At 35.2% G+C, this 13,516-nt stretch overlaps 3 protein-coding genes across 3 annotated transcripts; all 3 read right to left on the bottom strand.

Moving 5' to 3' along the window:
- Nucleotides 1–594: 594 nt before the first annotated feature.
- Nucleotides 595–5,175, bottom strand: LOC101245797 (protein ABIL1-like). Its single transcript, NM_001347037.1, is given in 9 exon segments — nucleotides 595–980; nucleotides 2,629–2,732; nucleotides 2,819–2,871; nucleotides 2,990–3,074; nucleotides 3,162–3,251; nucleotides 3,392–3,491; nucleotides 3,576–3,726; nucleotides 3,991–4,073; nucleotides 4,825–5,175. Coding segments are annotated over 9 exon segments (918 nt in total). The 5' UTR covers nucleotides 4,921–5,175; the 3' UTR covers nucleotides 595–824.
- Nucleotides 5,176–7,100: 1,925 nt separating this feature from the next.
- On the bottom strand, nucleotides 7,101–10,538 carry LOC101245497 (uncharacterized). Its single transcript, XM_004229911.3, has 2 exons — nucleotides 9,846–10,538; nucleotides 7,101–7,906 (listed from the first exon to the last, which is right to left on the bottom strand). Exons 1-2 carry the CDS (start codon nucleotides 10,220–10,222, stop codon nucleotides 7,405–7,407), a joined length of 879 nt encoding a protein of 292 aa, XP_004229959.2. The 5' UTR covers nucleotides 10,223–10,538; the 3' UTR covers nucleotides 7,101–7,404.
- Nucleotides 10,539–10,650: 112 nt separating this feature from the next.
- LOC101266570 (acidic endochitinase-like) lies at nucleotides 10,651–11,782 on the bottom strand. The gene has a single exon (XM_019213282.3). It carries the CDS (start codon nucleotides 11,780–11,782, stop codon nucleotides 10,886–10,888), a length of 897 nt encoding a protein of 298 aa, XP_019068827.2. The 3' UTR covers nucleotides 10,651–10,885.
- Nucleotides 11,783–13,516: the final 1,734 nt, after the last annotated feature.

The raw sequence follows: 13,516 nt of genomic DNA, 5'->3' as shown, positions 1-13,516 counted from the left end.
TTTCATGAATTTCATATATTTAACTATTCATTATTCTATTTATCTATTTAAATAAAATAATTTTTTTTCCTGAAGTTCATCATCAACTAATACGATATGTTGAATCTGCCTACTCAGCTTGCTTGTCTATTTCTAAAGTAGTATACTGTCTCGACGTATTACATAGAAGAGATTAGTTCTATATACACTGATATAAATATATTCTCTATTTTCCTCCATCAGTTTGTTCAAAAAGTCTTGGTACACAAAAAGTTCAGATTTCACATAATCAATCTCATTTTTATAACAATTAACCGTAGTTATTAACTTATTATTAGGGGATATTTACATTACATGTATAATCAGATAGAACTGCAACAAAACAATTGTCTTAGTTACAAAGAAATGAAGATCAAATATTTAAATCCTCAAAAATAAAAACATAAGCTTTTGAGAAAATAACATTAATACGTTTTATGTTATTTTTCTCTGGAAAAGTTTTTCAAAGAGCTCATCGGAATTTTTCCCACAAGAGATAATCCAAACGGGAGTGATACGCAACCATTGAGGATTGATCACTCAGCTTAAGAATACTGGACAATGCAGCCAGAAAATTATTTTTCTAACAATTTGTTTTACAACAAGACAGATATTAACATCTTTGTTTACCTTACACATATACACACTGCTCTTTATTGATTCTCAATCCAAACAAATTGCCTATGATTACGATACTTGTGAATGATCCTAAAAATAGGTGTTCTCACGGTGATGGCTTAGTACAACTTCTCTTTTACATATGGAAAGTTAGATGGATGCACCTCATGCTCCCATTTTAGCCTAGATTACGACACAGCACTGGTCTTCAACTTAGTTGTCTTATGCTTGACAAAGAAAGCCGAGAGCATACTCTTGCTACGATTAGGTGCACGGATAATATCCCGCCTTGGATTATCAAATGATCTGAATGGTGTTAGAGGTTTGCTACCCTCCAGGGTACCCTGCAAAGGCAAAACTTCATTTAAAGAAGAAAGCAATTTCCGACGTGCAAATGTGGTTTGGTCCTATTACAGGCTCCACAAGCAAAGTATGTAACTTCAAACAAATTTTTAAGACCAAACAAGGTTCAAGATTAATGATGCCAATACAAACCAAAATTTCAGAACATACAAGATATTTATATATTAAATTAGAACACAAAAAGAGAAGAGGCAAACAGTCAACGCATACAGACAGAAGCTCACAGATGTTTTACATAGTAAGAGATGAGACAAAATTGCAGACAAACCAACTTCAAAACCAAACAAGTTATCGCTCTCTCCAGCAAAAGTGCACACGTACCTCATGGAATTGTTTTTTTTTTTTTTTGAGAGAAATCTAACCAATTGGAATATTTCAATTATCTTATGATCCTCAGATATCAATGTTAAACAATGATACTCAAGTCTATATATTCACTAAGTTGTCTAATACTCTTCCCACTTCCCACTAAATTATATCCTATTCTGAAATTCCACAGTTACCACATATCAAGGTAGATAAATAAAAGTTATAGTGAAGTGGAAAAAGTTGGACCCATTAACTTCCTCTAGAAAATAATACATTGTATAACAAGCACACATATCTTTTAGATTATTGGTCATATTGTTTGTTGGTTGGTAAAGTTAATTATTTGATTATAAAGGCAAACCGCAGACTGGAAGTAATTAAAAGCGACAACTGTGAGAATAAATGTATATTCATGAAATAGTTTGTATATTCTTTCTCTAGTTTTAGTTTTCCACCCTTCAAGTGATGCTTTTAAAAAAAGGGGGAGGATGAACCTGGGTTAAATCCAGATATCTTTACAATAAATGAAACTAAACCCTTCTGTTCACCTGTCATGCAATGCTGTTGAGGGAAATGAAAAGGAGGAAGAACCAACAAAATTACAGATTATAGCAAAAGAAAGAAAGAATAAAATCCCTGGTCCCCTCTATATCCCCCACAAGGAGAACAAGCCAAACCAAATGTTAGGAGACAAACCAGAAATTTTAACACATACATAAATATCAGTTCTCACCACTGCTTAGAGCCTTCAAAGGAGAATTTACTTGTGTATGTGCAAAATTTTCTGAACAAACTTATAGGTCAACAATCAAGATAATGCTGCCTATAGCATTATAGACATTTTGGTTAGCTCCCTTTGTTAATTGCATTGCCAATGTTAGACGTTAGACGAATAACATGTGATCACTCACTTGATGTGTAAGCAAATAATATCAGTTGAAGTAAACAGAAAGATAAAAAGAATGCTGAAATTGATACATTTTGTTACTACTAGCACAAATTTATGCAACGACAGCTATAATCATCATCGATCTTCCTCTATTACTTATGGAAGTGGATCAACATCAGTTTCTTCAAAACCACTCATTAAGTACTATAGGAAGTATCCATAATCAGTGAAAAATGGGCAAGTTGATGTGTCAGATAACAGGATTGACAGCTATGTAAGGATGTTCTATAAGCACCTGACACATAACACACTTGGTGCAGTTTCAGGACGGATAATATGTAATATAAGGAACAGATAGCATAATATATTTATTTTGGATAGATATAGATTGTATATGGAACTGTTCTTCCAATTAATGCATTTGGAATTACCTGCCGTGTGACCCCCAATGTTTGCATAGCGAGACTTGATGCTGGACCAACATTGGGTGACGGAGGACGGGCTACATATGATTTCTTCCGGGTATTCTCTTCATCTGCTCAAATGAAAATTGAAAGTGAGAAGCCATGAGTCTAACACACCATTACAGAAAGAGAAAGCGAACATGGAACCTTCACATACCTAACAAGTTGAACGCGGCAGATGCTTTTTCAGAAACTTTTGCTTCCTCAGGACTGCAAATGTAAAGAAAGATCAGTTTTCTACAACCTCTACAAATTATTTGAGAATATTATCCATAGAAAATGATAGTAATCTCCTTTTCAAAGCTTTAAGATTAATAGCACCACTAACCTCATAAAAGTACGTGAATTCCCTTTCAATGTCGATTTGGTTTCTGTTGCCAGATGCCATGAGAGAGTTTTCGCAGCAGGAGTACCTAATTTAGGAAATATTATAAGAACAACGAGATACAATGCCAAAGAGAATACGAGAACGAGTGAGTATCATCAAGAAGTCAGGCCACCTGAAGGATAAAGGCGGGGTCTTGCTTGTAAATGTTGCCTTGAATCCATCTTAACTTGAGGGCTGAAGTGCACCTTCTTTCCAGCAGAATCTAATCGTGCATCAATCATGAGAGAGAGAGAGAGAGAGAGAGAGAGAAGCGTGCAAGTCAGCAAAAAAGATGAGGACACAACCGCAGAGAACAGATAGAGCTTTAACAGAAATGCAATAAGGATTAAAAAGTAGTCGTACTTGGCAAAATATAATGCTTGTGATGCCTTGGGATGATGGCTAATAGCTGTTGCTGCCTGAGGCCTTCTTTCTCAGTGTATGTTTTGCATGTCAGAAGTCGCTGAAATAAAAAAAGCTAAGTTCCGTTCTATCCTGTTTAATTCTCAAATAGACAATTTGTATTAGGGAAAGTTCCAGACGTTACCTGATCAAGACAAGTGACCTTTAGCTCCAAGGTTGTGACATCCAATGTTTGTTGCTCAAGCAAATCGGTTAACTTATAAGCAACAGTTCCCAGGTGGTCGACAGCATTGACAAGAGCTCTTACAGCATAGTCTTTCAGGTTATCAAGAACCCTGAAAAAGAGAAGTATTAGAGTATGAGCATGAAGTAGCAAGGAAAGAACACAGCATGATCAAAAATAAAAGTTACCAGCATTTTCGAGTTGCCCTAAGCTAGGAAAGATTCTTGCTGAGAAGGCAAAAAGAGCCCATACAGCCAAGGATCAAAGAGCCTATGCACATAATTTGTTTCTACCTACTTTTGCTATGAATTCTGTAATACCAAGGAGAAGCATGAAAAATTGATTGGAAATATTATGTTCATGGGAAAACTCTTACATTTGTTTCTGCTCGTTTTGAAGATAAGACTTTTCACAATATTCTGCAGCAGAATAGAGTTGAGGCCTCAAGTTCTTGAGCTCCTGAGACATGAGACATGAGACAGGCAACACGTGATCATTGAGTTAGAACAAAGTTCTTGCAAAGGTTGACAAATGGTTAATATGGAAACAGCCTCTAGCAAAAAATGCAAGGTAAGTCTGCGTACAATTGACCCAATGTGATCCGGCCCTTTCGTGAACCCCATGCATAGCATGAGCTTAGTGCATCGGGCTAACCTATATTATGACTACCAATCAATCACTTATCAGAATATCAATATCAATCAACCAAAAAGTCCTCAATCCTAAAAAAAATTAAATTGGTTTGCCAGTTTTATGAACCCATTCTATCTATTTAAGCCTTTCAACATGTCCCAATGAATTCAAAAGATGACCATAGCGGTAGGAAATACTAGCCATCAACCTACCACAACCCTCATCTTTTAGCCCAACTATGGACCAGCTAAGCTTTGCGAAATGGTTATAGCTAAAAGTCTCTACACATAATACATACAAGTAACTAAACAGCGACAACACCCTGAATCAGATTTAAGGTAATCTGAACTTGTAAAGAGTATCCTCCATCAACTAAGCTATCAACAACTTATTTTATGGTTTTATTTTTTTTTTGCACCACAGACGAAAATTTACATTGCAAAGTCAACAGTTATTATTTAAATAGATAAAATATTCAAAGCTACAACACAACTAATATCATCCTAGCAATCACTGAACAAAAACCAGATCTGACATCAAATTTAGCAAAAGAGATTGAAAAAGAAGTAGCGTAAACCTGTAATGCCTTAACGAAACTCTTGCTTCGCTCCATTGACACTTCATCAAACGTCATCGCCGGAGAATTTCCAAACTTCAATTGTTCTACTTCCATAACTCCTCTCTTCCAAAAATCGCACAAATTCTCCAAAAAAAAAAAAAATCCTTCCAGATCAGTAGATCAACAAATCATACGGATATACATTTTATATTTAAAAAAAAGTTGTAGTTACAGAATTAATAATTGTCTGGAGATGGATTAGGAGTTAAGAAAAGGAGGGTTCCGGTAGGGCACGGCGGTGGAAGGTGGTGGTAGGAGAATTTATGAGGAGTGTGTGTGTGAGTGAAGCAATCCCGGGAATTGTTTATTATTGCTGGAATTTTGAAGGAGTTAATTGCAAGTGAAAATGACGTCGTATTTATTGTAGGCAGATAAGAAAGTGGTTCAACTGATACTGTGCTGCTCCTCCCACATTGACATTGACCTCAATTTCAAATAAATAAATTAAAATTAAAATATATCATCACTATCTTTTTCACCAAACTAATAATTAAATAATAAGTACTACAAATATTAATTATGAAGGTTTAATTATGCAATTTAATATAATTAGTACTACTTGATAATCGATACTCTTTCGTCTACTTTTCACTTGCTCAAATTTGACTTGACATATTCTAATATTTAAAAATAAAAATGAAACAGATATCAAATATCAATTATTTTCTTGATTTTTTAAGTTGAAAAAATAAAGCTTTACGATTATTTTTATAGTCAACTAAGTAAGTAAAAATAGACGAAGAAAGCACCAGTTAACCGAAAAGTGTTGTAGTTATTTATGTGCTAGTAACTATTACTCCAATATAAGTTATAATGGTTTTGTTTTATTGCTTGAGACGGTGATAGTTATTATACATTTGCTTTGATAATAAGTTTATGCGCGCCAACATTGATCCATATGAAATTAGTAGGATCCAATAATTAAATTCTTGTTGGGAATCAAGAGAAAGAAAGAGCCTCGAGCCGGAAAAGCAATAAAAATAGTTTCTCTCACTTTATTCGAATTGAATTTATTATTTGAAGCTCTTAAATAATTAATTTAAAATATTTCTATAAAACACTTTTCATATGATTTTAGATAGGTTTAATTTTTTTTTTCCTATGGATTTTCTTGGTCTTTGCCTCTATGTATTTCACATTTCATGGTATTTTAAGATGAATGAATAAATGGAATATTATAATTTATGAGGTGAAGAGGAATATGTCGTTTTCGTCTTTAGAGCACCTCCACATGGCTAACATGCCCATATAAGCTACTTACTGAATTATCATTAGCACCCTTATAGTTTATGGGAACATTAAAACCACCCCAACATTCAACTAACCTTCTTCACATTTAATACACCTAAAAAATTCAATTATTAATCACTCTGAATGTAACATTGAATGCAATGTAATTTGACTGACTCAACCATGTTAAACCATTTCTTTTTTTAATTATTCACTATACTATACTCAAGTGTAGGATTTATCTACATTCATATTTTTAAAGTAATTTTGAGTGTAAATTATGTTTTATATTAAGCTCTAAATCATAAGGTCATTAATGGTTTAGGATTTTGACATTTTTTTGCTCTTTGTATAGCTTTTTAGACTTCCGTAGCACCAAAGAAATTACAACCAGTTTTTTGGTCAAGCCTCAATGCTTTGATGTTAAGAATGGTACCTAACCTTTTTTCTCCTTATGTAAACAATCATGCTACGCAATTCCATTTATTGTTTGAGCTAGTTACACAAATACTGTATTATATTTTTTTCCCACACAAACCTCGTATAGAGGATCAATAGTATTATCACTTACCCTCAAGCATATTACTCGAATTTTCAATTTATGGTTGATGAATGGAATATTCAAACACTTGAGCAAGCCTCATTAAATAACTACCAACATTCGGTAATCAAACATCGAGATTATTCCAAAAGTAAATAATTTAGCACCAAGATTAACCATACAGAATTATTTATCTTTTACTTTTAATTTGACTCTTATGAACAGAGCTGATTTCTTGTTATGAACAGAATTATGAAGTGCATATAAGTTGAAACTTGCAAATGCAGGGCTCTACATCTGCCAGTAAGTTGTTAGGTGTCTCTGATCTAAGTTGGGATGTCCAAATATGGCTTAACATTGAAGGGAACCCAGGAGGATGGGGCGTCAAATTCAGTCATTCCTAGTTTAAAATGGCTGGAAAGAGAAGACATGTAGTATGCAATTGGCAGGGATGGAGTACTACTTCACAAAATGCAGCGCTAACACTCCGACGCGAAAGCAACCACGTGGTATGCTATATACTATACACATATTTACAACATTCTGAGTCGAGTTTACAAAACACAAGCCTGTAGCTGTAGCTCAAATGAAGCATACAGTAGAGAGAATTCTGGAAGAAAGTAAAAAAAGAAAAAGGAAAAGAGAGCTCCACATATGTTCTTCTGCCTGCAGGTGTATATTAGTACATATCTACTTGTATTTACGGATTATTCGATTTGGGAATCTAGAGCGAAAAAATACACCAAATCTTTTGGGCACTTCACTTGCTATGTTTGGTGGTCCGATTGTTTCTCCTCATTTCTCTTTATGGAGGCTAGAATTGAGCCCAGGTGCCGCCTCAGCCATGATAATTTCATTACTGGAGCAATGTTTCTCCAGGTAGGGTAAGAGATTTCAAAGAAAGTAGGCTTTGGTGTTGAGGCACCGCCAATGTATTCAATTAACTCCTGCACAGCAAGTACATGGAATTTTGGAGGTGCATTCAGGGCAATGTTGTGAACCCGGTGCTCATAAATCTTCCCATCTTTATCAAGCTTATACTCTGAAGTACCATCAAACCGACCATGGCTCTCCCATGGAACACGCGGAATGCCATGAACAGTCCACCGAACTATTATCATATTTTCCACTGGCTGCCAAACACTAACAATGTCAATCCACAAGGTCCTAAATAACATCCTGCCATGGAATCGTAGCGCCCAGAAGATTGATTTATAATTATCAATGCCAGTAAATGTGTTGATTGGATCTTTGAAGACAATATCATCCCTGTAGGGCGCGAAAGACCACCATTAGCACCTCAAAAGTTATTTCACTGAAGTCACAATTGGGTACAATGTCATCACACTTGCATTAATTCACAACTAAATTAAGTGCACAATTACATGCATATGCAATTCATACAGCATTCAAGGAGGTGGAGCAAAATAATTAAGGGTAAAATTACCCGCACCGGGTGTTTGCACCAAACTAATAAATGCATAACATGTGTTTTCACACACTTCTATCACTTAACCATTGTCAATTAACACAAATTTACTGTACTATTTTTCCCTAAAACTGTTCCGACAGCCTCTAGTTAATAATAATCTTAAGTTCTAATTACATCCTAATTATGTAACCTCTGAAGTCTGAAGTGAACTACTAGAAAGGGGCCTAGCCTGCCCACTGACTATCAACAACAATGAGAACAAATGCTCAACCCAAGCCAGTTGGATGCAAGTCAGTTTACAAGAAGAATATAGAACATGTGAAAGAGATCATTCTTTTGATACTCCAAGACTGAGGAAGTCTCTTTGTGGTTAATTGGATGGAAGCTAGACGTGTGAAACCACAATGGTTTGACAAAGCAGCTATTGCTCACCCGCCATGATCCAACAACATGAAAATTCAGCCAACACGACTAATTCCATTCCCCATAATCTCTAGGGAAAGGACTACCGTGATAGATGTTTGTTTGCAAATTTGTGTTGGAAGAACACTTATTTGTCATGATCCAAATAGAATCAACAAGATCCTCCCTACAAAACTAAGGACATCCAAATGATTCAATTTATCAAATGTATATTGTTCCAAATGGCTCATACAATAAAAAACCCAGTTTAGGCAACCCAGTTTAGAAGTCCAAAGTCCTTAAGACTTCTGTAACTAAAGCAGTGATTTCAACTGCTACAATTACTGAAAGTGAACTACAGTATGCAGCAAATCACAATTAACTATCCCAAAGATCAAAATAGCATTTTCACCCACTAAGTCATTAGTCAATCCTTGCAATCTAAAATCTTCAAACAAAATAAGGAAAGAACTATCAAAATGATAATCCACACAAACCATATGAATGCCTTAAAATGGAAAAAGTAACTGTTTACTTCTCCCCTCCTCATATAAATTCTTGTTTTCATAGGGAGCTTGAGTTTCAAAAGATATGTCTATTTCAGTATTCATTATTTGCCTATGCTCGATCTTGAAACTTGAAAGCTACAACTTGAACCAATAAGAAGAACTGTAAATTATGGTGCTACTTCTAAATAAAAAAAATTATTTCTTTTCTTTTGCTTTGGCGACTTAAGGCTGCTGAACATTTTTGCGTCTACTATCTGCAAATGCTCCTCCATTGATAGTTGTCTACGAGACTTGAGTCACTTCTCACTTGAATCTTAAAATATTGACATTTTCTAAATACCCTTGGACACTTTTTTCAGAGAGAAGTTTCTTTCCCTTGTTCCGATTCCTCAAACACTGTAACAGATCCCTTAATTGAAAAAGAAGGGGTAGATAATCTCACCATCCTTAAAGTTCTGTGGATACTTCCAAATAGTTTAATGATTCTTACTGCAATTCACCTAAATCTTAAAAAAAACCTCAAAATTTTCATTTCTCATCTCTAGAGTTATCGCTAGAACAAGACAACCAGATCAGCACCTGTATCAATCTACTGGCACGTCAAGACCGAACTAGTTAAGGTACCTTATATATCAATTCCACTCCATTCATGCCTATTTTGACTTCAATACACATATTACATCATAATTACACTATTTTTTTTAATACAAATTGTCAACCTATTGACGTGAGAGTAGCTAAGGTTTGCGCAACAGAAAAATAAGTTGAGATTAGGTCAGAAAGCAGGGATATCTTTAAAAAGAAAGGTAACATCATTATCAACAATTCCTAATCACAACAACAATGGATGATTAAAATCTCAAACCTGTATATATCAAAGCTTAGCTCCTTATAGAAGAGGGAAGGAAACTCCTCTCGGATAGTCCGAATAGCATAACCCGTATTAAGATAGTAATTCCGCTTCTCCTCCTCCTCTTCCTCGTTCACTTCCGTCGACGACGTGCTAGTCTGCACATGCGCAGAGAGCTGTGCGTAAAACCCCAAATTATTCTCTGAATTCAAAGACGGAAACTCCTCCAAATCCTTCACGTATGAATAAACCCTAACCCTAGCACCCCTAATTCCACACCTAGAAACAGTGAGCTTCTGAGCATTTCTAGGGTTTAAGTAAGAAGAAATCCTCAGAGGTAGGCGACCGGCGGGGAATGATGAAACTTCCAGCGATGGTAGAAAAGTGGCCATCGGAGATTAAATTTTCGAAGAATTTAGTTAAGATATTTTCCAATAGGATAACTGAAATATAATTGAAATAGTTATGGGATTGGATCCGGTACAAAATTTTCCTATTGGTGGATAAAGAAGATATTTTAGGAGTTAAAAGACTTTTTTTCAACATAAATATCTTGAAAAAATGTCCACAAATATTAAGTACAGTTTTAAATGAAGTTAATTAGACTTTTAAATGGGTTTATGTTTTCTTCCTGAGCATACTTTGAGCCAGCTTTCTCATATGAATATTAAGTAATAAAAGCATAGTATTTTGTGCCAAATAATAATAATAAAATTACAAAATTGTATTCGATATAAAATTTATAAGTTATATTCATATACGATTTCTTTTAGTTAAAAACTGCGTATAAATTATATTAAATGAGACTTTGAAATCACACTCACGTATGCGAATATCATTCAAAATATAATGTTCTCTCACGAAAAAGAAAAACACACCCTTAGAAAATGACAAAATATAGTCCTATGTGTTAGTTAAGTAGCAATGAGATAGATTATGGAACTTAAAAGTCACAATCTTTAATTGGCAATGTATTTCCCTTTAGATACAATATAGCACATGAATAATTACACAAGCCATTATATTATATATGTATAGACTATAGTATATATACATCAGACATCACTCTTGATTGAAGAACTATAATTGGTCTGATCATCATAGTATTTTGACCACAGCATCACACCACCATACTTGGTAGAGTTTTTTATTGATGGAAGAACTTGAGAAATGAGATCATTAGCAGGGATGAATCCGCTTCCCGCGGCTGCAGGAGCTGCTGGCAATCCAAGGAAAATATTTGTGGCAGGGATATCTGCTGTCCATTGTTCCCATGCAGCTTCAAGATTGTTAAAATCACTAGAACTGTATTGACAAGGAGGGTTGTTATAGAATTGAACCCAAACATAGTCGAAAAGACCTGTTTTTAAGGCGTTTCCGATCCAAGCATCAGGGAATGGACACTGAGGGGCTGCTGTTAAGTAAACTTTCTTGCCCATACTGCTATAGGCAGAAAGAGACTTGGCAAGTACATCCCAGTAGAGATTGGTTCCTCCTTCAATATCGAAGTCTATTCCATCTAAAACAGCATCACCAAGTGGACGTGTTGTCGATTGTCCCCCCAAGAAGTTGTTCCAAAGATAATTGGCAACTTCCCTAGCATCATCAGCAGAAGCAAGATAGTAGCTCCCAGCACCGCCTCCAATTGACAGAATCACTTTAATTCCTTTGGCTTGGCAGGATTTTATATCTGTGCTTAATTTGGTACACTGGCCAACATTTGGATTACAATGACCAGATAGATCTATCATTGGTTGTTGACCATTTCCAAAGGTTGGCAAAAAAGCTATATTCACAAAGTCATAGTTCTTTGTGGCACAGGTTTCCGCCAGAGTTCCTTCACCTCCATTCTGACCCCAGTAAATAGCAATTCCACCAGCATCACAAGAAGCTGCTAGTACTAGAATCACTATGGAGAATAATGCAAGTGATCTATTGGGTTGGACTTCCATTCCTTGATGATTTTTGCTAAATATTGAAATGACTTCTATAGGAAAAACTTCAAAGCTGTTCTGCTTTAGAATTCTGGTAGATGAGCACTAGATCATTGCTTTTTATAGGATGGGAAATTTGCTTTCTCAGACTCCTACTTTGTGCTTATGCTAAGGAAGACGTGGCTTCACGGTTAAGTAGTTTTCAGTTTTATTCAAATTCTATGAATAATCGTTTATTTGTGCTTCTGGATTATTATGTTGTCTCTTTCCCCTTGTCTTTTCCCAGAGTTTCTTGATGTTTAAACAAAGACAAAGCTTTTCCTTCTACATAAAACTAGCCCACTTGATAAAACTACATTTAAGATTTTAAAATGAAGTCTTATAAACTAGGAAAGAAAACAATGAACCTTGTTCATTTTACCTCTTCCAAATACCAGCTCCTCAATGGAATGGACCAGTTGCTACAGCACTGAAAATAGTCCATAGGAAAACAGAATTATCTGTCTCTGGTCATAAGAAATATTACTTGGTTAGAAGTATAAAGTAACAATAATACTCATGACATGAATTGTTAAAGATGGTTAGGTGGTTTTGGTTGGGCAAACTAAACCTAGTTATGATTCTAGAGTTTTTGGTGGAAGTCTAAGTTAGAAGGATCATTAAACTGTAACTTGCTGCTAATAGACTTGCTTGAGTACAATTAAATAGGCATAGATAATAACTAATATCTTTAAACCAACGTCAAAATGGAGAAATAGACCGAAAGAGGGATATTAACTTGTCATGTAATTCTCTCAACTCATCATATGCAAGCCATAAACATCTATTTTTGTGTTAGTATAGTCAATGTCTTCCAATGAGACTCAGCTGAACTCACCAAAGAGAGGGATAAAGAAGAAGTTTGAGCGCTAAGGATGATAACTTACTGTAACATTTATCGCACAAAAACTGGTAAGAGATCTGGTAGATTGTACTGGTGCAGCTTCTGGAGTACGTTTACGTCAGTACATAACACGATGATGGAGCAATGTCAAAATTGTGGACTTCAAACAGTGATGATCGGTAAGAGGTCTGTCATTATGTTTGAGAACATGATGTCTTTCGAACTAAGTCATAGATGAATATTATTTGTTAGTATACTATAAGGCACGTCTTCCATCGTTCTATCTCAAATCAGAAGACAGTTGGTCTTAGTCATTAATGAACAATATAGGTTGAAGCATGAAAGCAAACATAATATATGGCTTATTGTAATGCTTTGCTTTTCCTCAGGACTTATAACTTATCCTGTCTATATATGAGATAACAACTAATGGATGTGCATCAATGCATCCATTTCATTAAGAATTTTAAACCCCTATATTGTCAATATGCTGTGGAATAGATATGAGAAATGAACCAATATAATCTATGGAAAAGGGTCAAAAATTCCCCTTACATATTGAAAATGGCTTACACTTTGCACTCATCCCATCTGTTGGACCCGAATCGCTCATTAAGTTAACTTTCAGGTTAAAGATGCTCCTCCTTCCACCTATTGGACCCTACTTGCCCTTAACGTTAATTTTTTTAGTTCAAAATGCCCCTCCACGTAACGGGATTATGAGATGGCACATGTGTGGCTTTAGATAAACATATGGCACTGATTTATTGATCCAGGTGGCCCCAACAATTAACAGCCCGACCCATCCGAGTTAACCCAAAACAACTATGAGAATTTCTTAAGTTATTTTACCTTTTGACTTTAGCTCC

The sequence above is a fragment of the Solanum lycopersicum genome, chromosome 1, assembly GCF_036512215.1.
Source record: "Solanum lycopersicum chromosome 1, SLM_r2.1".
Taxonomy (NCBI): Eukaryota; Viridiplantae; Streptophyta; class Magnoliopsida; order Solanales; family Solanaceae; genus Solanum; species Solanum lycopersicum.
This window is presented reverse-complemented; position numbering and strand designations above follow the sequence as displayed.